The 26,022-nt window shown below is 40.1% G+C and overlaps 1 protein-coding gene across 3 annotated transcripts in view; it reads left to right on the top strand.

Moving 5' to 3' along the window:
- The window catches only part of ZNF566 (zinc finger protein 566), a 26,501-nt gene extending 4,153 nt beyond the window's left edge, over nucleotides 1–22,348 (top strand). The window contains exons 2-5 of one of the 3 annotated variants that reach the window (XM_032249437.1): nucleotides 2,659–2,725; nucleotides 6,580–6,706; nucleotides 7,024–7,119; nucleotides 21,141–22,348. In XM_032249437.1, the coding sequence (XP_032105328.1) occupies nucleotides 2,717–2,725; nucleotides 6,580–6,706; nucleotides 7,024–7,119; nucleotides 21,141–22,165 (1,257 nt within the window). In that variant the 5' untranslated portion in view covers nucleotides 2,659–2,716 and the 3' untranslated portion in view covers nucleotides 22,166–22,348. Of the gene's footprint in view, nucleotides 1–1,897; nucleotides 2,726–6,579; nucleotides 6,707–7,020; nucleotides 7,120–21,140 lie in introns of those variants that run through there. The other 2 variants (XM_032249435.1, XM_032249436.1) reach the window with 2 other exon arrangements.
- The last annotated feature ends 3,674 nt before the right edge of the window (nucleotides 22,349–26,022 follow it).

Raw genomic sequence — 26,022 nt, 5'->3', positions numbered from 1 at the left:
AAATAAATAAATAAAAAATAAATTAAAAAAAAATAAATAAAATAAATTGTAGTTAGAGACTTGCATTCTAGGCATACCCAGCCAGACATGTAAGAGTGTAAGAGACCTACAGTGACTGTCTTTCCTAACAGTAGGTATTTAGTAGATGCTGCTCATTGAGTTGAGGAAGTTTTCTTTCTTATTGCGTAAGCCTTTTTTTTTTTTTTTTTTTTTTTTTTTAAATTAATGAGGGCTGAATTTAAAAGAGAGGAGCAGATCTTCCGATGCAAAAATTCAGCCTAGATGGCTGCCCTCCAGGACAAAGGGGAGGAGTGTTGAGAATGCAACAAGCATGGTATGGAGATGTTAAAGTGGGAATGTTTTATGCCATTCTGCTTGGAAGGTACAGCATTTGAAAACATCCCTTTAACCAGAGGAAGGCCAGGAGGAGAGACCAGAAAGATGGGCTCAAAATGAGGAATACAGGAGAAGGAACTCTGTTTCCAGATCTTTCTGGATTATTTTTGACTCTTTAGTATCTAGTACAATGCCTGGCCATTGTATATCATAGGCTATTTGGTTGATAAAAGAATACTAAGAGCTTAATATGTAATAGTAATAATAATATCAAAAGATGCATTCAGATTTTAAGGAAGAGACACTTAGATTACTTTGGTTTTCATCTGGGGAAATGCAGTGAGTGCTTACAGGTAGAGGAAGCCATTAGATAATTGATAACATGGTGCTACTTTCTGGGTGGTCAGTTTTACATGAAATAATTGATGAATTGTTTAATGAACAAAAAGCTTGGTGCATAGAGAATAATATTCACTGCTGTTTATAGTTTGTATAATTTTAAGTTTATCAAATTCTTGTATATAATAAGCAAAACGCCAAAATTTTCTTTTTTTAAAAAAAAGACAGGGTTTCACCATGTTGGTCAGGCTGGTCTTCAACTCCCAACCTCAGGTGATCCGCCCGCCTTGGCCTCCAAAGTGCTTGGATTACAGGCGTGAGCCACCACGCCGGGCCATCAAAATTTTCTTAAACATTGAAACATTGATCACTAATTCAGTTCTTCCCTTAAACAATTTAGTCTTCTTTTAGTATTTTAGTATAACTTATTCTTTTGGGCACTTTACCATCTTAAAGTGAAGATGTTTATAAAAATTACACACAAGACTGAGTGTAGTGACTCACACCTGTAATCCCAGCACTTTGGGAAGACAAGGCGGGTGGATCACCTGAGGTCAGGAGTTTCAGACCAGACTGGCCAACATGGTGAAACCCCATCTCTACTAAAAACACAAAAATTAGCTGGGTGTGGTGGCAGGCACCTGCAGTCCCAGCTACTTGGACGCAGAGGCAGGAGAATAGCTAGAACCTGGAAGGCAGAGGTTGCAGTGAGCCAAGATCGCGCCATTGCACTCCAGGCTGGGTGATAGAGCAAGACTCCGTCTCAAAAAGAAAAAAAAAGAATATACACAATTGGCCAGGTGGTGGAGGGGCTCACACCTGTAATCCCAGGACCCTGGGAGGGCAAAGCAGGCAGACCACTTGAGGCCAGGAGTTGGAGACCAGCCTGGCCAACATGGTGAAACCCCATCTCTGCTACAAATACGAAAGTTAGCCAGGTGTGGTGGCACACACCTGTAATCTCAACCACTCGCGAGGCTGAGACAGAAGAATCACAGGAACCTGGGAGGCGGAGGTGGAGGTGGCGGTGAGCGGAGATTGCATGGCTGCACTCCAGCCTGGGTGACAGAGTGAGATTCTGTCTCAAAAAAAGAATACACACAATTGTTATAAGTTGTATTACTACACTTACACTTAGAAGCTATTCTAAAACATCAGTGATGTGAGTTTAGTCTATTTGTACATCATTTTATACTTTTAAATTCCTTCCTATTGTTACTATTATTAATTTTAGAATCTTCCTAAGGTTTCAGTAGTATTTTTTATTTTCTGGGTTTCAGTTATCTTAAGTGAAGACCCATTAACCCCAAAAGTCTTCTCAAACTAAGCAAGCAAGTTGTTTTTGCTTAGGACTTGCAACCCAATTATACAATCCAAGCCCACTGAATACTGGTTTAGCCCAGGCATATCCATATTTCAGATGTATATAATCTTTGAACAATTATAATTTTAGGAATTAATTGTTAAGAATTCATATACAGGTAAAATGACATATGCACAAGGATATTTATTGCAGCATTGTTTATTACAGTGAAAAACTAGATAAAGCTCAAATGATGATTGGCCACAGATTGGTTAAATAAATTAAGTTATATCCATTTAATGGACTACAGCGTCGCTATTAAGCCAGTTACGTAGCACAATACGTACTAATTGGGACCTCATTCCAGGATATATTAAGTAAAAATAGCAATGTGTGTAAGAAGCGTGTATAACATAATTTGAGTTAAAAGAAAATCTTTATATGTGTGCATGTGTGTGTATACAAACATGTTTTCTCCTAGCCATATGGAGTTGCCCTAATCCATCCTGCTCCAGTAATTGCCTGGTATCTTTGAACCTAGGGATGATAAAGAGATTTGCCCATTCTCCTCATTGACACCCCATAAGTGTTTCTAAAGCATGAACAGAGGGGAAATGATCTTCTGGGCCGGGAGCTGTGAGGAAAGTAGGGTCTTATCTATCTTCTTTTGCCTCTTCCAGCTCTACCCTTTTCAAAAGAAGAGCCAAGAGAAGGTCCTTTTCTGCAAATATCAAAGCCATGGCTCAGGTGAGATACTGTTTCCTTTTGCTCAGATAGGGTGATTTTTACCTCTGGTATCTGTAAACATTTGCTTTCCTCATTATGATGCTTTTTGATGTTAGAAAGAAAAACACCTTTCAAAAGGTTTGGTTATAAGCAATGCCAGAATTTTGCTGTAAAGGAAAGGATCTCTAACAGGCCAATTCTTAGAAAAGAAAGAACTGATTAGATAATCATTGTTAGAAAATTTACCTTTTTTTTTCCTTTTCTTTCCTTTTTTTTTTTTTGAGACGGAGTTTCACTCATTTTACCCAGGCTGGAGTGCAATGGCGCGATCTCGGCTCACCGCAACCTCCGCCTCCTGGGTTCAGGCCATTCTCCTGCCTCAGCCTCCTGAGTAGCTGGGATTACAGGCATGCACCACCTTGCCCAGCTAATTTTTTGTATTTTTAGTAGAGACGGGGTTTCACCATGTTGACCAGGATGGTCTCGATCTCTTGACCTCGTGATCCACCTGCCTCGGCCTCCCAAAGTGCTGGGATTACAGGCTTGAGCCACCGCGCCCGGCCTTCTTTCCTTTTTTTTTAAGATGGAGTGTCTGTCTTCCAGGCTGGAGTGCAGTGGTTCGATCTTAGCTCACTGCAACCTCTGCCTCCTGGGTTCAAGCAATTCTCCTGCCTCAGCCTTCTCAGTAGCTGGTATTACAGGTGTATGCCACCACACCCAGCTAATTTTTGTATTTTTAGTAGAGAAGGGGTTTTGCCATGTTGTCTAGGCTGGTGTTGAACTCCTGACCTCAAGTGATCTGCCCACCTCAGCCTCCCAAAGTGCTGGGATTACACTTTGGGATTACACACGTGGTGGCATGAGCCACCAAGCCCAGCCAAAAATTTATATTCTTAACTCACAGTTAATTATTAGTCAGCCAAGTGGTTGAATAACAAATTTCTCTGAAGAAGTTTTAATTAGATTAATGTCCATCAGAAACTCACCTATCAATTTCATCAAGAATACTTACTTCTAGGCCAGGCACAGTGGCTCAGGCCTGTAATCCTAGCACTTTGGGAGGCCAAGGTGGGTGGATCACCTGAGGTCAGGAGTTCAAAACCAGCCTGGCCATCATGGTGAAACCCCATCTTTAAAAAAAAAGAATACTTAACTTCTTTCCATAAAAAGATTAAGAATTATGTCAGTAATAATGGTCTGACTCAGATCAGGTTGGGGATAATTTTTTTACGCTGTTTTCCAGGGTCCTCTTTCAGGAATAGCACATGCATTTCTTCCTAAACAACTGGTCTCCTCTCCAGTTCCCCCTGCCTTTTTTTTTTTTTTTTTTTTGAGATAGAGTCTCACTCTGTTGCCCAGGCTGGAGTGCAGTGGCAATCTCGGCTCACTGCAACCTCTGCCTCCCGAGTTCATGCAATTCTCATGCCTCAGCCTCCCAAGTAGCTGGGATTACAGGCACACACCACTATGCCCAGCTAATGTTTTTTTTAGTAAAGATGGGTTTTCACCGTATTGGCTAAGATGGTCTCGGTCTCTTAACCTCATGATCCACCTGCCTTGGCCTCCCAAAGTGCTGGCATTACAGGTGTGAGCCACCATGCCCAGCTACCCTGCCCCACCCCACTTTTAGACAATGTTTACATACTCATTTACAAAGTCCTTGAGCATCACCTATCTCAGACTTTTACCAGAAATCCTGATAGTATTGAAATGTGTTCCCCACGTTGAATTAATGAATCTAACTTGCTTAGACAGTGATTTGATGGGAAGAAAATAAGAAATTAGGGGCAACCCATAGGAAAAAGCCCTGATTAGCTCCATAGACCTGGGTTTTGCAATAGGAAAACACGTGCTGTGGTTTTGTTTGATTTCAGTCTTAGTACATGGCATGTTCTCCTGGTTAATGAGCCTTTTATGTCTGAAAGTGTGACTAGTGGTTGGTACAAAGCTCTGATACCTCACTAAGCATCCATGAAAAATTGAAATCAGTGGCCGAATGTGGTGATGCACACCTGTAATTCCAGCATTTTGGGAGGCTAGGTTAGTGGTTTGCTTGAATCCCGGCAGCCAGCTTGGGCAACATGGCAAAACCCTGTCTCTAAAAAAAATACAAAAATCAGCCAGGCATGATAGTGCATGCCTGTAGTCCCAGCTACTCAGGAGGCTGAGGTGGAAGGATCACTTGCTCCCAGGAAGTGATGGTTGCAGTGAGATGTGATCATACCACTGCACTTCAGCCTGGGTGACAAAGGAAGACCCTGTTTAAAAACAAAAACAATAATGTCAGTAATGTCAACAGTGAAACTGAATCGTCCTTCACCAGTTTTCTGTCACTTAGTTATAAGGGGAATTTACCGCTGGGCAGTAGGTGGCTATAAATAAGATTGGGCCAGTGTTGGGGAGGTCTTTAAAGATCACCTCCAGCCTGAATATTAAAGGCAAAAGAATAGATGTCTTTTATAGCCTTATAATAGAATATTATTCAGTGAGAAACATATACTTATGAATAGCATTTGTTATAACAAGGAACATTTCTTATTATATAAGAGTCTGGCATAGGAATGAGTCAGAGTCTTAAAGTATATGCAAATATAATTTTCTAAGGTACAATATTTTAAAAAGTAATTTTATACATGTCTACAAGGGAAGTAGTTCAGTTCTGGTTTTGCCCCATCACCAGTCCCACTCCAAGAGGCCACTGCCCTCAACTCTTGAAAACTGGTTAATTACCATTTTTTGATAAACTCACTTTAGTCATTATCTCTTGATTGACTGCAAAGTTAAAAGGAACATTGTATTCCCATACCGCAATAACCATCATTTTTCCTGATGGTTATCATATCACCATTTTTGGTTAAATCGATAGTATACACCTTATTATGGCTGCAAATATTATTCTCTGCCAAGCGAGCTCATGGCTTTGTTCTGCAAAACCCTTCATTTTCCTGGGGTTAACTGCTTTCTCCCCCATTTGCTTAGTAATTTCTGTGTTTATATCCAGAATGTCCAGCATCACTGCCAATTAATATGTTTCCCTTTGGTCAGACACATAGTTCCTTTTGATGTAGAGACATGCTTCCCCATTTCATGTTTCTTTGTTCCCATCTGGTCTAGTTTCCTCTCTAGGCCGGCTGCACAGCTTTCCTGAGACTTTACCTCCTGAATCCTGTGTTGTCTTCTTTTTTTGTTTACTCCCTTGTTTTTGTGGAGCACATTCTCTAGAAGTTTCCGAAGAAACTGTTGAGTCCTTGGATGTCTACAAATGTCTTTTCTCAACACTCAAAACAGAATGATAGTTTGGTTATGAAAGCCTAGGTCAGCGTTTATTTTCTCCATCAGAATATTGAAGAATTGTTCTTACCATTTCTCACTTTTAGAGGTGTTCTTGAGAATTCCATTGCCCTTCTAATTTTTGATGCCTTTTATATGACCTGCTCTTCTCTTTGGAGGCTTTTAATGTCTTGCCTTTATCCCTTATTCTGAAATTTGACTCTCAGCTATTTGGGAAAAGAGGGGCAGAAAGAAGATCACACATATCGTTGATTTATTATATGACAGGTATAGTGCGAGGCATTGCATATACAATTTCATTTAATTGGGAAAGCCCTCTTAGCTGAATTTTTGTACGTTCCCAATCTTGTTTGAGGAATGGAGGTATCCTACCATATTCAGGCAGTTTCATTTGGAGGAAACAGAATGACACGGGAATACAGTGATTCAGTTGTGCTTATTTGCTTATAATCCTCCACTGCGTCCCAGACATCCATATGCTCAGTATATTTTACTTCCTCTACCTTAATCTTTTTCGTCTCTCTTTCCTTCACAAAGAATACTTTTTTTGATTAATCAGGTCATATAAATGGTTATTGTTCCAGGAGTCAGTGATGTTCAGTGATGTGTCCATAGACTTCTCTCAGGAGGAGTGGGAATGCCTGAATGATGATCAGAGAGATTTATACAGAGATGTGATGCTGGAGAATTACAGCAACCTGGTTTCAATGGGTAAGGACATCTGTCCATAGTAATTTAGATTCTGCCCTTGGAAGGTCTACTTCCTCCAATGTGAAATGCTCACCTGCCTTTTCAAAACCAGTTGAATTTCAACATCCTGTTCTCACAGGAATGTTCTGAATATTGCAGAGTTGGAAAAAGGAAGCTGCATTGAGTTTTGGGGGATGTTTTACATCTTCTGTTCATAAGTCCACTGTACCTTTCTTTGACTCTCCTCATATCATGTCTGTCTTTATAATGAAGGGAGTGGATTTGAATTCTAGGATATTCTCATGATAAATTTGTTTTGTTACTTCTTTTGTAAGCAGGGCATTCTATTTCTAAACCAAATGTGATCTCCTACTTGGAGCAAGGGAAGGAGCCCTGGTTGGTTGACAGAGAGATAACAAGCGGCCAGTGGCCAGGTAAGTGAGGCACAGCAGGTAATGCCCAATTTGGCCAGTAGAGAGACTGCATCTTTTAGATGCTATCTGGGAAACTCCGCTCAAAGGCTTTTGGCCTGTTGTGCAAATGTGAGACCTTTTCTCCATGAGCTTTCAAATGATCTTACCTTTCCCCCTTACCTAACACATTTTGCCTGCTTTTCTCTTCTTTTTTTTTTTTTTTTGAGATAGAGTCTCACTTTGTCACCCAGGCTAGAGTGCAGTGGTGCAATCTTGGCTCACTGCAACCTCCGCCTCCCAGGTTCAAGCAATTCTCCTGCCTCAGCCTCCTGAGTGGCTGGGATTACAGGCAGGCGCCACCACACCTGGCTAATTTTTGTATGTTTAGTAGAGACAGGATTTCACTATGTTGGCCAGGCTGGTCTTGAACTCCTGATCTCATGTTCTGCCTGCCTCAGCCTCCCAAAGTGCTGGGATTACAGGCTTGAGCCACTGTACCCAGCCACTTTTCTCCTCTTATTCTTCCCTCTCAGTTCTAACCAGCGGGTGCCCTCCTCCACACTCTCTAGTGATATTCCTTTCTATCCATATTTTGGATCCATTTCCTTCCTAGCTTCTCATCCTCCTTTGTATTTGGTCTAATAAAAGCATCACTGTCTCCAGAAATAGATTTTTTCCTACATTGCCAAAGACTTATTTTCTTTTACTAAGATTTTTGGAATAGGGGTTTATGCCCTCATTTATTCATTCATATTTTTTTTTACCAACATTTACTGATTTTTTCTAACATGTATGAGGCACTCAGCTAGTTGCTGCAGAGTTTAAAAAAGGAATAACAATTTCAGAACTTACTGCCTAGAAGTACTAGAACGTGTCTGCAAATAACTTCTTCAAAGTAGAACAACCCTAGTGAAGTTAAAATAGGGAGCTTAGCAGAAAGTGAGGGCTAACGAAGTAGAAGAGGGGTTGATCCACATAGAAGTCATAGGGGAAGATTTGGGCATGAGCATCGTTGACTTTAGATAGTGTTGGAAATAAAGGGCGTGTGTCTCCATGGAAAACTCAGAAGTGGCAAAGAGAGATTTGGTCTGAAGGAGGAGGAACAGGACAGCACATTCATTCATTTAGTTTATGTTTCTGGAGTGCCTATGGTATGCCCAGCACTATTCTCAACACTGAGGTTACAGTAATGACTAGAACACATGTGATCAGGCATGGTGGCTCATGCCTATAATCCCAGCACTTTGGGAGGCTGAGGTGGGTGGATCGCCTGAGGTCAGGAGTTCAAGACCAGCTTGGCCAACATGATGAAACTCCATCTCTATCAAAAATACAAAAATCAGTCAGTGTGGTGGCATGGGCCTGTAGTCCCAGCTACTGAGGAGGCTGAGGCAGGAGAATCACTTGAACCCGGGAGGCAGAGGTTGCGCTGGGCTGAGATCACGCCACTGCACTCTAGGCTGAGCGACAGAGACTCCATCTCAAAAAAAGAAAAAAAAAGATAGCTGGGCATGGTGGTGCGTGCCTGTAATCCCAGCTACTCAGGAGGCTGAGGCAGGAGAATTGCCTGAACCCAGGAGGCAGAGGTTGCGGTGAGCCGAGATTGCGCCATTGCACTCCAGCCTGGGTAACATGAGTGAAACTCCGTCTCAAAAAAAAAAAAAAAAAAAAAAAAGAACAAGCACAATCTTTATTCCCCCAGTGTAGGGACAGATATGAAAATAGATGAATATATGACATATAAGGTAATAGTAAATACTCAAAAGAAACATGAAGTAGAGGAAGGGGATAAAGGATGCTATTTTATGTGAAGAGGCAAGAGAAATTTGCCATATCTTACCAAATGATATGGTAATATTTGGGCAGAGACTCGAAGAAGCACAATATTAAGTCATTGTAGGTACTGGGAGGAAGCCCGCTCCAGATAGAGGAAGCCAGACCTTCAAGGGCAAGACAGCTATGTGTTGGCTGTGTTTGAGGAGCAGCCCCAGAGGCCAGTGACTGGAGCAGTGAGAGCAGAGGGGTACGTGGGTGGGAGATGAGATCAAAGAGGCAGGAGTGGGAAAGAGTGGGTCAGTTTATATACTGTCTGCCACACAGGCCATGGGAAATCTTTTCATTCTAAGAGAAGTTATTAGAAGGCTGTGACACCTAGAAATGGCTTGATGCAGCTTACGTTTTTGTTTTGTTTTTGTTTGAGATGGAGTCTTGCTGTGTCGCCCAGGCTGGAGTGCAGTGGCATGATCTTGGCTCACAGCAACCTCTGCCTCCTGGATTCAAGTGATTCTCGGGTGTCAGCCTCCCAAGTATCTGGGATTACAGGCACCCACCACTACGCCTGACTAATTTTTGTATTTTAGTAGAGACAGTGTTTCACCATGTTGGCCAGGCTGGTCTGGAAATCCTGACCTCAAGTGATCCTCCCACCTTGGCCTCCCAATGTGCTAGGATTACAGGCTGAGCCACTGCACCTAACTTTGATGCAATATATGTTTTAAAAGGATTACCCTACCTGCTTAGTAGGAGGCAAGGTTAGAAGCAGAGTGGCTGTTTAGCAGGTTTGTGTAGTAGACTGGTTGAGATACATTGATGGCTCAGAGACTACTGAGATGTTATCAGTGGCAGTGGAAGGAAGTGGTGGCTTGAAATCTTTTCAAGGAAGAGTTACCAGGATCCAGTCTTGGAATATAAGAGAAAAAAAGAAGTCATGCTTTTTAGGGAAAGCCTGTGAAAGAATGGGCTTTGTAATTACTGAAATGGGGAACGAGTAGATTTGGGGGTTGCAAAGTCAAGGGTGGGTTTGCTTATGTTAAATTTCTGGTGCTTATTGGACACAGCATAGATGTCATGCAGGCAGTTCAGTATAGAAGTCTGGAACTGCGAGGTCAGATCAGCATTGGAGGGAAATTTAGAGAGGCTTCAATATAGAGATACAGAGTTTTCTGACTGGATGAAATACCAGAATAAATATAGCAAGGACAGAAACTAGAAGCACCCTAATACCCAGAGGTTTACAGCAGGAGAACATATGGCAAGGAAATGTAGGCTGAGCACACAGCAGGATAGAAGGTAAACTCAGGAAGAAGAGTACCAAGAAGATATGACTGTGAAGATTAGATAGGTAGGTAACAGTTTCTACGTACATGTTCTCATATAATTCTGTGTTTTTTCCTTTAGTGCAGTTCAAGTATTTATACTTTCATATTTAGGCTGTTTTCTAATCAATGCTTGTTTGTAAAAGCACCATTCTTTATGCCTACATGCATTCTTTATGTAAAAGCACAACTTTATACATATAAATTTTTCTGTATTTGCTTTTCAGACACAAGGATAGATTTTCAGACACAAGGTATTTCTGAAGGTTTCAGACACTCACAATGTGTTTGGTAGTATTCTTCATTGTGCTTTTTAAGAATGGTTAATTTTTATTTTAAATAAATGTTTTGCCTCATTTATTTGACAAGTCATAGAATGTTGTTTTTCATTGTGAAAATTTTCACAAATACGTGCCACTCATCTACCCCTATTGTCATGCAAATATTTTCTTTTTTTTGTTTTGTTTTTGAAATGGAGTTTTGTTATTTTTAGCCAGGCTGGAGTGCAATGGCACGATCTTGGCTCACTGCAACCTTTGCCACCTGGGTTCAAGCAATTCTCTTGCCTCAGCTTCCAGAGTAGCTGGGATTACAGGTGCCCACCACCATGCCTGGCTAATTTTTTTTGTATTTTTAGTAGAGACAGGGTTTCACCATGTTGGCCAGGCTGGTGTTGAGCTCCTGACCAGGTCATTCACCTGCCTTGGCCTTCCAAAGTGTGGGGATTACAGGTGTTTGAAAATATTTGCTGCATCCAGCAGCAAATATTTTCAAAGAAATCCAAAACTTCATGTCATTTTGCCCTTGCATAATTTCATTATGTAATTCTTTTTTTTTTTTTTTTTTTTTTTGGGACGGAGTTTCGCTCTCGTTACCCAGGCTGGAGTGCAATGGCGCGATCTCGGCTCACCGCAACCTCCGCCTCCTGGGTTCAGGCAATTCTCCTGCCTCAGCTTCCTGCATAGCTGGGATTACAGGCACGCGCCACCATGCCCAGCTAATGTTTTGTATTTTTAGTAGAGACGGGGTTTCACCGTGTTGACCAGGATGGTCTCGATCTCTTGACCTCGTGATCCACCCGCCTCGGCCTCCCAAAGTGCTGGGATTACAGGCTTGAGCCACCGCGCCCGGCCTCATTATGTAATTCTTAAAAAATATGGACATTTTCTCCCTTATGTAACTTTAATGCAAAGTTATATAAATGTTACAGTGATTTCTTGGTATATTGGACTGCTTTATTGTCATTATATTGAGTACTTGTGAGAGTGAACATTTTCACCATAGTGTGATAATTATCTTTAACTTGTTCATTCATATGTTTTACATTTTAAATCTATTACTGTGTTTATTCTTTCAGTTTTTGTGGACTTTGCAAAATAATAACATTTACCTGTCTATTGGTTTCCATCGGGTGCTTTTACTTTTTTTAAAAAAACAAGGTCTCACTCTTGCCCAGGCTGGAGTGCAGTGACATGATCATGGCTCACTGCAGTCTTGACCACTTCCTGGGATCATGTGATCCTCCCACCTCATTCTCCTGGCTACAGGCGCATGCCACCACACCTGGCTAATTTTTTGTGTTTTTTGTAGAGACTGGGTTTTGCCACGTTGCCCAGGCTGGTCTGAAACTCCTGGGCTCAAGTGATCCCCTGGCTTCAGCCTCTGAAAGTACTGGGATTACAGGCGTGAGCCACTGTTCCCAACCTAGCTTCCTAATTTTTTAGTATTTTTGAGACACAGTATAGCTCTGTTGTCCAGGCTGTAGTGCAATGGCATGATCTCAGTTCACTGCAATCTCTACCTCCAAGATTGAAGTGATTCTTGTTCCTTAGCTTCCTGAGTTATGGGGATTCCAGGCATGTGCCACCACACCCCGCCGATTTTTGTATTTTTAGTAGAGACAGGATTTTGCCATGTTGGCCAGGCTGGTCTCTAATTCCAGGCTTCAAGTTATCCTCCCACCCAAGCCTCCCAAACTGTTGGGATAACAGGAGTGAGCCACCTCACCCAGCCCAGTTGTCTGATTTTAACTTTTCTTCAACACTTGTGTTTACAATTGCACCAGCAGCATATGAACGTTCCCATTGTTGCACATGCTTCCTAGTGTACGATATTGTCAAACTTGGATTTTTATTAATTGTTGAATGTATAATAATAATTTGGTGTGGTTTTAATTTGCATTTCCTTATTTTTTTTCTTTTTTTTTTTTTTTTTGAGACAAAGTCTCTCTCTGTCACCCAGGCTGGAGTTCAGTGGCGCGATCTTGGCTCACTGAAACCTCTGCCTCCTGGGTTCAAGCAGTCTTCCCGCCTCAGCCTGGAATTACAAGCATGTGCCACCATGCCCGGCTAAGTTTTATATTTTTAGTAGAGATGGGGTTTCACCATGTTGGCTAGGCTGGCCTTGAACTCCTCAAGTGATCCACCTGTCTCACCATCCCAAACTGCTGGAATTAAAGTCATAAGCCACCATGCCCGACCACATTGCTTTCTTCACTGATGAGTTTTAACACACATTTTCATGTCATTATTGGTTTTCTGAAATTCTTTAGTGAATTGCCTGCTCAAATCTTTTGTCTATTTTTCTGTTGGTCTGTATTTTTCTTAATGATGTGTAAGGGTTCTTTATTCTTTGCATATGAGACTTTGCATATTCTACAAACTACAAGTGTCTTTTTCCACTTTATTCGGCCCTCTTTTTCGTTTTCTTTTGTGTGAACAGAAGTTCCTAATGATTAATGTAGTCAAATGTATTCATCTTTTTTTTAATGCTTCACACTTGTTGGGACTTGAGTAAGAAATTCTTCCTTAGCCTATTTTTGAATCTTACATAAATGGAATCAGCCCATATAGTCAGCCCTTCATATCTGTGGATTCTGCATCCGCAGACTCAACCAATCATGGATTTAAAATATGTATAGTTGGCCCTCCGTATTAATAGGTTGAGACCTACAGTTGGTTGAAACCAACTTACTGTGCCATTTTATATAAGGGACTTGAGCATCTGCAGACTTTGGTATCTGCCATGATCCTGGAACCAAACCTCAACCCTCTTCACCCCTCCCACCCAACACAGAGGGCCAACTGTACATTGTTATCCCTTTTAATATATCTTTGCCTGCCACAAGGCCATGAAGATTTTCTTCACTGTTTTCTTTTTGATAGATGATTCTTGTTCCTTTCCATTAGAGGAAAATATTACATTCCTCTAATTGAAAATGTAATATTTTCCTCTAATAGGCTAAATTTTTACTGTGATAAATTCAGATATGATTACCTTTATTCCCCTTATGCCTTGCTTCTGGTAGTATTTTTTAATCTGAGGACTTACATCTTTCTTTTTAGTGATAGGAAATTATTGGTAGTCATCTCTTTAAAATATTACCTTGTTACCATTTCCTTCTTTCCCTCTCCTATTAAACTGACATAAAAAGTCTGTATTATCTCCTGTGTCTCTTCATCTGTTTTTCCATGTATACTGCCTTTATATATATTTCTTTGGCCTTGATTTGTATTGATTCACTAATATATTCTTTAACAGTGACCTTTATGCTTTTCAACCTATCCATTAAGTTTTTCCCTTAAAATGGTATTTATAAACATAGTAGAATATATACAATGTGTTTATACTTAAACATACAATTGTGACAATAATATTTACATCTGCAGACTTACATGTGCAAGAGATTTGTTAGGAAACACACTTAGGAATACCATTGCTGGATCGTGGTGTACATGCTTACTCAGCTTTGCCAAGTGATGTCAAACTGTTTTCCAAGTGTTGTATTAGTTTATGTGGGAAGTACTTTTGTTCCACCATCTTTCCTTATGATAAGATTTTTTCATTTTTTAATAATCTGATGAGAATGAAATCTTATTTTATCACTTTAAATTGAATTATCCTGGTTGTTATTGAAGATGATTACTTTTCCATATGTTTATTGGTCATTAGTGTCTCTTCTATGTAATGCCATTTTGATCCTTTTTGTATTAATCTGTCTTTTTCCTAAGATTTGTAGAAATTTCTTGTATATATTCTGGATACTCATTTTTGGTTAATAGCATGTTTTGTAGATATGTTTTCCAGTTTATGTCTTTTTTATTCACACTTATTTTTTTTGAGATGGAGTTTTGCTCTTGTTGCCCAGGATGGAGCGCAGTGGCACAATCAGCTCACCGCAACCTCCACCTCACGGGTTCAAGCGATTCTCCTGTCTCAGCCTGCTCAGTATCTGGGATTACAGGCATGTGCCATCATGTCAAGCTAATTTTGTAGTTTTAGTAGAGACGGGGTTTCCCTATGTTGGTCAGGCTGGTCTTGAACTCCCAACCTCAAGTGATCTGCCTGCCTCAGCCTCTCAAAGTGCTGGGATTATAGGCACGAGCCACTATGCCGAGCTTTTTATTCAGTTTCTTTATGATAACTTTTGATGACCAGTGATTCTTTGTATTATATTGTCAAATTGTATGTTAAATGGTTAAATTACATATTGCTTATAATTTTTTTTTTTTTTTTTTTTGAGACAGAGTCTCACTCTGTCATCCAGGCTTGAGTGCAGTGGCATGATCTCAGCTCACTGCAGCCTCCACCTCCCAGGTTGAAGTGCTTCTCCTGCCTCAGCTTCCCGAGTAGTAGGGACTACAGGTGCGTGCCACCACACCTGGCTAATTTTCTGTATTTTTAGTAGAGACAGGGTTTCACTGTGTTAGCCAGGATGGTCTCGATCTCCTGACTTTGTGATCTATCTGCCTGCCTCAGCCTCCCAAAGTGCTGGGATTACAGGCGTAAGCCACAGCACTCTGCCAAACATTTTTATCTCTCTTCTGTATATTTTATACTTTTTGCATCTTTAGAAACCTTTCCCTAGCACAATTTTGTATTTTAATTCCAATTTTTTTTTTTTTTTAGACAGAAAAAGTCATCCCAGCTAGAGTGCAGTGGAACAATCATGGCTCACTGCAGCTTTTACCTCCTAGGCTCAGGTGATCCTCCCTCCTCAGCTTCCTGGGACTACAGACATGTGCCATCACATCCGGCTAACTTTTTATATTTTTTGTGGAGACAGGGTTTTGCCATGTTGCCCATGCTGATCTCAGACTCCCAAGAATTTTTGTTTTCACTTTCTTATTAAAGCCCTATTAATGCAACTTTAATTGATTTTTATGAATAGTATGAGATGGAGATTAGTTATCTTTTCTATATAGAAAACAAGTTGGCTGAGTGTGGTAGCTCATGCCTATAATCCCACTTTGGGAGATAAAGGCCGGAGGGTTGCTGGAGCCCAGGAATTCAAAACCAGCCTGGGCAACATAGGGAAACAGGAAACACCATCTCTAAAAAAAAAAAAAATTATGTTTCCCTCTCAAATGAGAACTCCATTTATTCTTCATCGATCAACAATGCTCCTCTGTTATATATTCAGGTTTCATATATACATGGGTCTTTCTTGTTACATTAAGCCTTTTTATCCCTGCCTTATTTACTCTTGTTTATATAAAAAATCTTGATTTCTGGTAGGACACATCCCTCCACCTTTTCTTCAGGCATGTTTTGGTTATACTTTTCTCTTTGATCTTTCATATAATTTTAAAAATTACTTTATGTTTCACTGGCTGGGCGCGGTGGCTCACGCTTATAATCCTAGCACTTTGGGAGGCTGAGGTGGATGGATCACCTGAGGTCAGGAGTTCAAGACCAGCCTGACCATCATGGTGAAACCCCATCTTAAAAAAAAAAAAATTACTTTATGTTTTATTTAAAATGTTGAGTTTTTAGTATGTATAGTTACATTGAATTTGGCCAGGCATGGTGTCTCATGCCTGTAATCTAAGCACTTTGGGAAACCAAGGCGGGCAGCTCACTTGAGGCCAGGAATTTGAGACCAGCCTGGCCAACATGGTGAAACGCTGGCTCTACTAAAAATATAAAAATTATCCGAGCATGGTGGTGCACAACTGTAATCCCAGCTACTCAGGAGGCTGAGGCACAAGAATCGCTTGAACCTGGGAGGCAGAGGTTGCAGTGAGACAAGATCACGCCACTGCACTCCAGCCTGGGTAACGGAGTGAGACTCTATCTCAAAAAAAAAAAAATTACATTGAATTTGTAGATCACTTTAGTAGTAACTGATATCTTCATTATATTAAATCATGTTAGCCATGATCACAGTTCTTTTCTCCAATTATTTAGGCCTTCTTGATGGTATTTCAATATATTTTTACAAACTTATCCCAAAAAAGGGCTTATAGTTCTTTTGATATTTTATTTCTAGGTATTTTCTATATGTTTTTAGGGGTCTACAAATGCAGTTAACTTGTTTATTGCATAGGGTATAGACTGAGATAATTCCAGCTGGAGTGTAGTGGCCAACTCACTGCAGTCTGGACCTCCTGGGCCCGAGTGATTCTCCTACCTCAGGCCCCGAGTAGCTGAAACAGCAGGTGTGTGCCACTATGCCCGGCTAATTTTTAAAATTTTGATAAAAACAAAGTCTCCCTATGTTATCTAGGCTGATTTTGAACTCCGGGGCTCAAGCAGTCCTCCCATCTTGGCCTCCCAAAGTGCTGAGATTACCGGGCCTGGCCTAGGAAAAGCCTTCCAGTTTTGGCAGAAGGAACAGGAAATGGTATTAACACCAAGAGAAACTGGGGCAATCTCTTCCTTCTGAGTGTTTATGCATACATACAAATATATGTGTATGTTTTCTTGCCTGTTTTTCCATGTCACAGCCTCTGGACAGTCTCACAGCAATAGCAGCAGCAGTGGAAGCAGTGGGGGCCTTCAGGTATCTAAAACTACAAGCGATAGGAACCTTCTTTTCTTATTAGAGTTGCTGCAGAGTGAACCCCCATTATTTTTTTTCCTCTTGCCACACCCAGCCATAGTTGCAGAAAGTACAAAGCCGAGGGAGATAACTTAAGCCCCAGGGTTATGACAAGAGAACTGAAGAGGGGAGCTCCAGGGAACAAGAAAGTATCAAGATCACAGCAAGGAACAAGTTCAAAAAAGCAATCCATGTTCAAGTTCAAAAATTCCAAAGTAAATAAGAAAAAACTCAGTTTTTATGAACTCCTAGGCTCTTCTGACCTGAATATATGTGGATCTGTCCGTAAATAACATATCAAAAACTAAAGTTTAACTTTTAGATTGAACTGGGTGGTGCAGACATAGGACAAATCCAAGTAATACTGCAAAGCCCTTGAAAACCAAACTGACGTTGGAATCAAAGTCCACAGGCTTGTTGGAACTTGCAGCCTGAACCTAACAGGGTCAATGCCTGTTCAAACTAAAGTATCAACCATCTGCATACGATTTATTTTATTTTATTATTTATTTTTTGAGACAGAGTCTTGCTCTGTTGTCCAGGCTGGAGTGCAGTGGTGCAGTTCTCTGCCTCAGACTCCCGAGTAGCTGGCATTACAGGTGCCCACTACTATGCCCAACTAATTTTTTGCATTTTTAGTAGAGATGGGGTTTCACCATGGTGGGCAGGCTGGTTGCGAACTCCTGACCTCATGATTCATCTGCCTTGGCCTCCCAAAGTGCTGAGATTACAGGCATGTAATCTCTCTACCAAGCCTGAGAGAGTTAATTCTTCTTTAAGTGTTTGATAGAATTTACTAGTGAAGCCATCAAATCTTCATCTTTTCTTTATTAGGAGGTTTTTGATTACTGATTGAACTATCTAACTCATAATTGCTCTGTACAGATTTTTCTGTTTCTTCATGATTCAGGCTTGGTAGTTTCATGTTTCTAGGAATTTATCCATTTTTTTCTAGTTTATCCAGTTTGTTGGCATATCATTATTCATAGTCACTTATGATTCTTCGTTGTGTTAGAGATGAGGTCTACCTTTATTGCCGGGGCTAGAGTATAGTTGCACGATCATAACTCACTGCAGTTTTGAACTCTTGGGCTCAAGCAATCTTCTGCCTCAGCCTCTCAAGTAACTGGGGCTATACTCGTGAACCACTCTCCCAAGCTAATCCTGACAATTTTACAGTTTCTTTGTTGCTATCTCTCTCTTTCTTTCTCATTTGATTTTTTTATGGTGATATGATTTGATGTCTTTCTCTTTGTCTTCAGTGTATCTACTAGAGACTTTTTCTTCGTGGTTACCATAAGGCTTACATAAAACATCTCATAGTTATAATGGTCTATTGTAAGATAATAATAATTTTAGGCTGGGTGTGGTGGCTCACACCTGTATTCCCAGCACTTTGGGAGGCTGAGGTGGGAAGATCGCTTGAGTCCAGGAGTTTGAGACCAGCCTGGGCAACATACTAAGACCCTGTCTCTACCAAAAAATTTAAGGATCACTTGAGGTCAGGAGCTTGAAACCAATCTGGCCAACATGGTGAAACCTTGTCTCTACTAAAAATACAAAAAATTAGCTGGACATGGTGGCGGGCACCTGTAATCCCAGCTTCTTGGGAGGCTGAGGCAGGAGAATCGCTTGAACCCGGGAGGTGGAGGTTGCAATGAGCTGAGATTGCACCACTGCACTCCAGTCTGTGTGACAGAGCAAGACTCCATCTCAAAAAAAAAAAAAAATTTAACCAGGTGTGGGAACACACACCTGTAGTTCCAGCTACTTAGGAGGCTGAGGTAGGAGGATCCCATGAGCCCAGGAGGTGAGACTATAGTGAGCACTCTGGTCTGGGCTACAGAGCAAGACCCTGTCTCTCAATAATAATAATAATAATAGTAATAATAATAGCTTAACTTTGACCACATATAAAAAGTCTACACTTTAACTTCTCCAACTATGTTATGTTATTGATGTTGCAATATACATCTTTTATATATTGTGTATCTATTAGTAAATGACTATAGGTTTACTTATTTTTAATACCTGTGTCTTTCAGCCACCACACCCAGCCTATGTGTATGTTATAATAATTTACAAAACTATACCTTCCTTACCCCTCCATTTCCTTGTATAAGATTCGGTGACTTTCAAGTCTTCTAGTTACTCTCCCTGCCTTTTTTTTTTTTTTTTCATCTTTTCATACAAGTCAGGGGGTCAGGCACAGTGGCCCACCCTGTAGTCCCAGCACTTTGGGAAGCCAAGGAAGGTGGATCACCTGAGGTTAGGGGTTCAAGACCTGCCTGGCCAACATGGCAAAGCCCCACCTCTACTAAAAATACCAAAATTAGCTGGGCCTGGTGTCGCGCACCTGTAATCCCAGTTACTCTGGGCCCATAGCACTTCAAAACACTACACTTGCCTAATGTCCCTGCTTTTATATGGAAATCCTTCCATAGTACTTACAAACATTAATCCCAATCCTCACAACAGTTGTAAGGGTTATCATTCCTGTTGTATTCGACAGAGAATGGCAGGCTTGGAAAATTGAACTAATTAGCGCTAGAAAATAAAGCTTATAATTATTCAAGTTTGAGTATAAAACGCAGGTAACTGAATCTAGTATCTTTGATCTGTCAGTACAATACACTGCCTTCCATTTTATTCTCTCTCCTTCTCTTGAACCTACAAGTGTCTTTTCTGCCAGTCATTCATCACTACTATAGTGCTCATGTACTTGTTAAGCCCCCTCTTCTCTTTAACAAAGGTCAGCATCTCAGAATTCCAAGACAAACACTATTTTCATCAAACTCCAAACATATACCATATCTGTCCACAAATGAGTCCTGTCTACTACTCATACTATGTTCATTCCACACTAGACTTTTCTTAAGCTAGGCTTTTTTCTGGATTGCCATCCTCTAGTTCCTTATCATTTTTTAAAGAGCTCTCGATGTCCAGTTACAGAATCCAGAGCAGGGCTATCCAACAGAACATTCAGTGGTGACAGAAATATTCTATATTTGTGATATCCCGTATACACTTCCAGTACAAAAGCCACTAGCCACATTTGGCTGGTGAAAATTGGAAATATGAATAGTGTGACTGAGAAACTGAATTTTCAAATTCAACTATTTCAAAATAAAATGCACATTTTATTTAAATTATTTGAAATTTTAAAAGCCATATGTGGCTACTGACTACTCTATTAGACAATGCATATCTAACCAGGGGCTGGCAAACTTTTTCTTAAAGGGCCAAATAGTAAGTATTTTAGGTTTGCAGTTCACACATTCTCTGTCATACCTACTCACTTCTGCCCTTTTAGCGCAAAAGCATCCATAGATAATACATAACAAGTGTGGCTAATAAAACTTCATTTGTAAAAATGGGTCCAGGGCCATAGGCCATAGTTTACCAATCCCTGGGGATCTTCCATTAGGCATATTCATTTCATCCTGACAATAGCCTTGTTAATAGTTTGATCATTCATTCATTCATTTATTGAGACAGGATCTCACTCTGTCACCCAGGCTGGAGTACAGTGGTGTAGTCTTGGCTCACTGCAACCTCTGCCTCCTGGGTTCAAGCAATTCTCTTGCCTCAGCCTTCCCGGTAGCTAGGATTACAGGTGAATGCCACCATGCCTAATTTTTGTATTTTTAGTAGAGACAGGTTTCACCATGTTGGCCTGGCTGATCTCAAACTCCTGACCTCAAGAGATCTGCCTGTGTCACCTTCTCAAGGTGTTGGGATTATGGGAGTGAGCTACCACACCTGGCCATTTCCCATATTTTACAATTCATACTGTGGGATGCTGTTATGTGTCTGTGTGTGTATATGCAATGAGAAATTGCGCATGGGTATGATTAGAGTCATCCTTTAACAAGGGACATATGACTAAGGCATGATGTGTATGTTTAGCAAGCTTCCGAAAGGAATTCTGACCTATAGTAACATTTGGGAACCTGTGACTTACTGTGTTTTCCTAATCACTCCCCTCATCTTATGATGTAACCTGATTTCTCTTTTTTCCTCATCCATTTGTAAAAAACAGTTCAGTTAAATTCTCCCATATTGACTGAAGTTTTGTTTCTCACAAATAAAAACATGATGATTGCTTTCATATTTTCTTTCAGTCCTGGAATCAAGATGTGAGACCAAGAAATTATTTCTGAAGAAAGAAATTTATGAAATAGAATCAACCCACTGGCAAATAATGGAAAAACTCACAAGACATGATTTTCAGTGCTCTAGGTTCAGAGATGATTGGGAATGTAATATCCAGTTTGAGAAACAGCTTGGCTCTCAGGAGGGACATTTCAATCAATTGATATTCACTCATGAAGCTCTGCCCACTTTGAGGAAGCATCCATCCTTTACATTACAGCAAATCATTAATAGTAAAGAGAAATTCTGTGCATCTAAAGAATATAGAAAAACCTTTAGACATGGTTCACAATTTGCTACACATGAGATAATTCATACCATTGAGAAGCCCTATGAATGTAAGGAATGTGGAAAGTCCTTTAGACATCCCTCAAGACTTGCTCATCATCAGAAAATTCATACTGGCAAGAAACCCTTTGAATGTAAGGAATGTGGAAAAACCTTTATTTGTGGCTCAGACCTTACTCGACATCACCGAATTCACACTGGTGAGAAACCCTATGAATGTAAGGAATGTGGGAAGGCCTTTAGTAGTGGTTCAAACTTCACTCGACATCAGAGAATTCACACAGGTGAGAAGCCTTATGAATGCAAAGAATGCGGGAAGGCCTTTAGTAGTGGTTCAAATTTTACTCAACATCAGAGAATTCATACTGGGGAGAAACCCTATGAATGTAAGGAATGTGGCAATGCCTTTAGTCAGAGCTCACAACTTATTAAACATCAAAGAATCCATACAGGTGAGAAACCCTATGAATGTAAGGAATGTGAGAAGGCTTTTCGTTCTGGCTCAGACCTTACTAGACATCAGAGAATTCATACTGGGGAGAAACCCTATGAATGTAAGATATGTGGGAAGGCCTATTCTCAGAGTTCACAGCTTATTAGTCATCATAGAATTCATACTAGTGAGAAACCCTATGAATACAGGGAATGTGGAAAGAACTTTAATTATGGCACACAACTTATTCAACATCAAAATTTGTACTGGTGATAAACCAGAATATGTGAAATGTATAGGGAGGCTTTAATTATGGCTCAAAATAGAATTTATCTGCTTAATAATTCCTCTAGGCTGGATAGAGTGGCTAACATCTGTAATCCCAGCACTTTGGGAGGCCAAGGAGGGCAGATCACCTGAGGTCAGGAGTTCGAGACAACCTGACCAACATGGAGAAACCCCATCTCTACTAAAAATACCAAAAAAATTAGCCAGGTGTAATGGCGCATACCTGTAATCTCAGCTCCTCAGGAGGCTGAGGCAAGAGAATCGCTTGAACTCAGGAGGCAGAGGTTGTGGTAAGCCACAATCATGCCATTGCACTCCAGCCTGGGCAATGAGCAAAACTCCCTCTCAAAAAAATAATAATTCAGGATAATGTAGAAGCATTTTATTTGCAGACTACAGCTTATTCAGCCTGGGAAAGATAATGTTGGAGAAACACCCTATGATAGAATGTACTTTGGAAACCTTTAACTAAATACTCACTTCCCTTGACATCAGATAATTCAGTCTAGCAATATGATAAGTAGTTCAGTCTGTCGTGCTGAAAAGGACTGCACTTTTAACACCTTTCTAACCTTAAACATCAGAGAATTTATGTGGAAATGTAGTCCTGTGATTTTCATTTTTTTCCCCTGTCTAATTGTTATATTATTAGTATTTTAATCCCATCTGTTTACATCCTGATTTGTAAAATATTTTTAATATTTTAAAATAGTACCTGGGAGAAATGACCTCTTTATTTTTGAAGATGGCTTATTCTTTTTGCTCTTTATAACATTAAGGCTTCCTTATTGTAAAAATGTTCATGAACAGTATTTCACTCAAGAGATCCTTTAATATCTTCATGGTATTTTGTTTGTTACTGTAGTATCACTTATGAAATCCTGTTGATGGATATTGTAGTCTCCTCTAGATATTTTGCCATAATACATGCCAAAATACAAGTCCCTGATGGGCATTCTCCTTAAGCACATCTTTGTATCATGTCTTTTTTTTTTTTTTTTTCCCTTTTTTGAGATGGAGTCTTGCTCTGTTGTCCAGGCTAGAGTGCAGTGGTGCAGTCTTGGCTCCCTGCAGCCTCTGCCTCCCTCTGCCTCCCGGGTTCAAGCAATTCTTCTGTCTCAGCCTCCTGAGTAGCTGGGATTACAGGTGCCTGCCACCACACCCAGCTAATTTTTGTATTTTTAGTAAAGACAGGGCTTCACCATCTTGGCCAGGTTGGTCTTGAACTCCTAACCTCGTGATCCACCCACCTCAGCCTCCCAAAGTGCTGGGATTAGAGGCATGAGCCACTGCACCTGGCCGTATCACATCTTTTAATTGCAGAAATAATATGTGAATACATCTTTCTTATAAAAGATGCAGGCATTACAAAAAGGTACCCTTTGACCATCATCCTTGTATCCATTCCATTCCCAAAAAATAGTCTTTATCAGTTTATTATTTATTCTCATCATTTTTCTGTTTATATACATGTGTGTCTCAGTAAAAATTATAAAATATGGGGTAATTATAATACCTACCTTATAATGCTTTGTGAGGACTGATATAAGACACATAAAGTGCTTAGAATTGTGCCTGACATAATAAATACATACTCACTGAATGTTAGTCATCATTATTGTATTCATCATCATCAGTATTATTATTTGTAGAAAGGCTTTTTAACTTCTACAGAACTTAGTCACCATTAGGCAGGGTATTTGACTGAAGAAAGACCCTTTGAAGTTAACAAGTTAAGAAAATTTCCCATCATCACATACTTCTATGGAACACGAAATAATCCTAGGTGTTCGTGGGGAAAGTACTGTGAATAATGTATGTGAAGAATTTTATTCTGACTGATAACTCTTTCTGCCACATTATATACCCAGTGAAACATAAAACATAAAATATTGGTGTAATAATGAGGAAAAAAAGTATGAAAAGAGAAAGGGCATCATATTTTAAAAATGGACAGGGATAGCTGGGCGCGGTGGCTCACCCCTGTAATCCCAGCACTTTGGGAGGCCGAGGCGGGTGGATCACAAGGTCAAGAGACCGAGACCATCCTGGTCAACATGGTGAAACCCCGTCTCTACTAAAACTACAAAAAATTAGCTGGGCCTGGTGGCGTGTGCCTGTAATCCCAGCTACTCAGGAGGCTGAGGCAGGAGAATTGCCTGAACCCAGGAGGTGGAGGTTATGGTGACCCGAGACCGTGCCATCGCACTCCAGCCTGGGTAACAAGAGCGAAACTCTGTCTCAAAAAAAAATGGACAGGGATAAAAACATAGTTAATAGATTTTAAAGGTTCTGTTGAATATAATGCTTTTTTTCTGATATGTTTGAAAATTTAAAATGATTTTAAAGGAAAAACAGACATCAATATTGACTCCAAGAAAATTAGAATTTTTTTTTTTTCAAGATGGATTCTCACTCTGTAGCCAAGGCTGGAGTGCAGTGGCATGATCTTGGCTCACTGCAACCTCTGCCTCCTGGGTCCTGGTTCAAGCAATTCTCCTGCCTCAGCCTCCCGAGGAGCTAGGATTACAGAGCATGCCACCATGCCCAGCTAATTTTCAGGAGGCAGAGGTTGCAGTGAGCCAAGATCGTGCCATGGCATTTCAACCTGGGCGACACAGTAAGATTCTATCTCAAAAAAAACAAAACAAAACAAAACAGCCCACAGATTGGCTTTGTTTGGGGTTAGGTTAGTGTTTTAAAATGGGCCCTCCCTGTGCTCAGAAAATGCTCAGCACAAGCAGCTCCCCACACTGGACAGATTGCATGCGTGGGAGGATGAAGTTTATGTCTGTAGATTTGTTATTTTATGCCCCACTTCCTTTTTTCTTAGATCCTGTGTAGAGGGGTCTCTCTGAACATTGTGTTACTTTGCTTTTTACAGGCATAAGGAAGTAAAATATTTCATAATAAAATTGAGAAAGGTAGAATGAGCAAAATACCTGCGAATGAGAACATTATTAAAGATGGACTATTCTAATGTTTTGCATTATCAAAATGAGAACAACCAAATGAAATTTTGTTTATATTCTTTTCTTGTGTGCTTATATCTTTTAGAAAGTTCCTCATCTAAAATTACAAAAATAGTGTATTTGCATCTAAATTCATGAAACAGTACCATTAAGGAAAAAAATGATTATTTTTGTCCTTCTCCGTTCCTCATTCCTTCCTGTGTCCATTTTCTTCTGAATAATGTTTAAAGGTTGTATATATTACCATGTATTTCTCCATGCTAAAACATTAACACAATTATTTATTTTATTATGTTTTTACCAAAAAAAGTAAATGATAACTATACATTTCCCTGAAATTTGCTTTTTTACATTCAACTGTACATTTTGAATTTTCCTTCAAGCCAATGGATGATGATCTAACAATCTTTCTGATGGTTACAGTATGTTCCACAGTATTCTTGTACCCATGCGTTTTCAACCATTTTCCCAATTGTGATATTATAGATTGTTTGCTCTTTTTTGCCAAGTGCTGCAGTAAACACTCTTGTATTCTTATTCTATTTCTATAAAATAAGTTTCCCAAGTCATTTCCACTGTTTTCTATGTTTCCTAAGAAGGTTTTCCTTCTAGAAGATTTCAGGGGGCAAGAGAATAAAGGAATAGAGTGCAGTTTTTCACATATGTGATTCTGTGAGTGTGTATACACAGAGATGTAATATTTTAATACATTAGGAATTGATTACTGTATATGAAATAATGCAGGGCCGGGCGCGGTGGCTCAAGCCTGTAATCCCAGCACTTTGGGAGGCCGAGGCAGGTGGATCACGAGGTCAAGAGATCGAGACCATCCTGGTCAACATGGTGAAACCCCGTCTCTACTAAAACTAC

The sequence above is a fragment of the Sapajus apella genome, unplaced genomic scaffold (assembly GCF_009761245.1).
Source record: "Sapajus apella isolate SASKATOON/1434 unplaced genomic scaffold, GSC_monkey_1.0 scaffold68, whole genome shotgun sequence".
In the NCBI taxonomy this organism is placed as follows: Eukaryota; Metazoa; Chordata; class Mammalia; order Primates; family Cebidae; genus Sapajus; species Sapajus apella.
The sequence above is the reverse complement of the archived record's forward strand: the minus strand, read 5'-3'. Positions and strand labels throughout refer to the sequence as shown.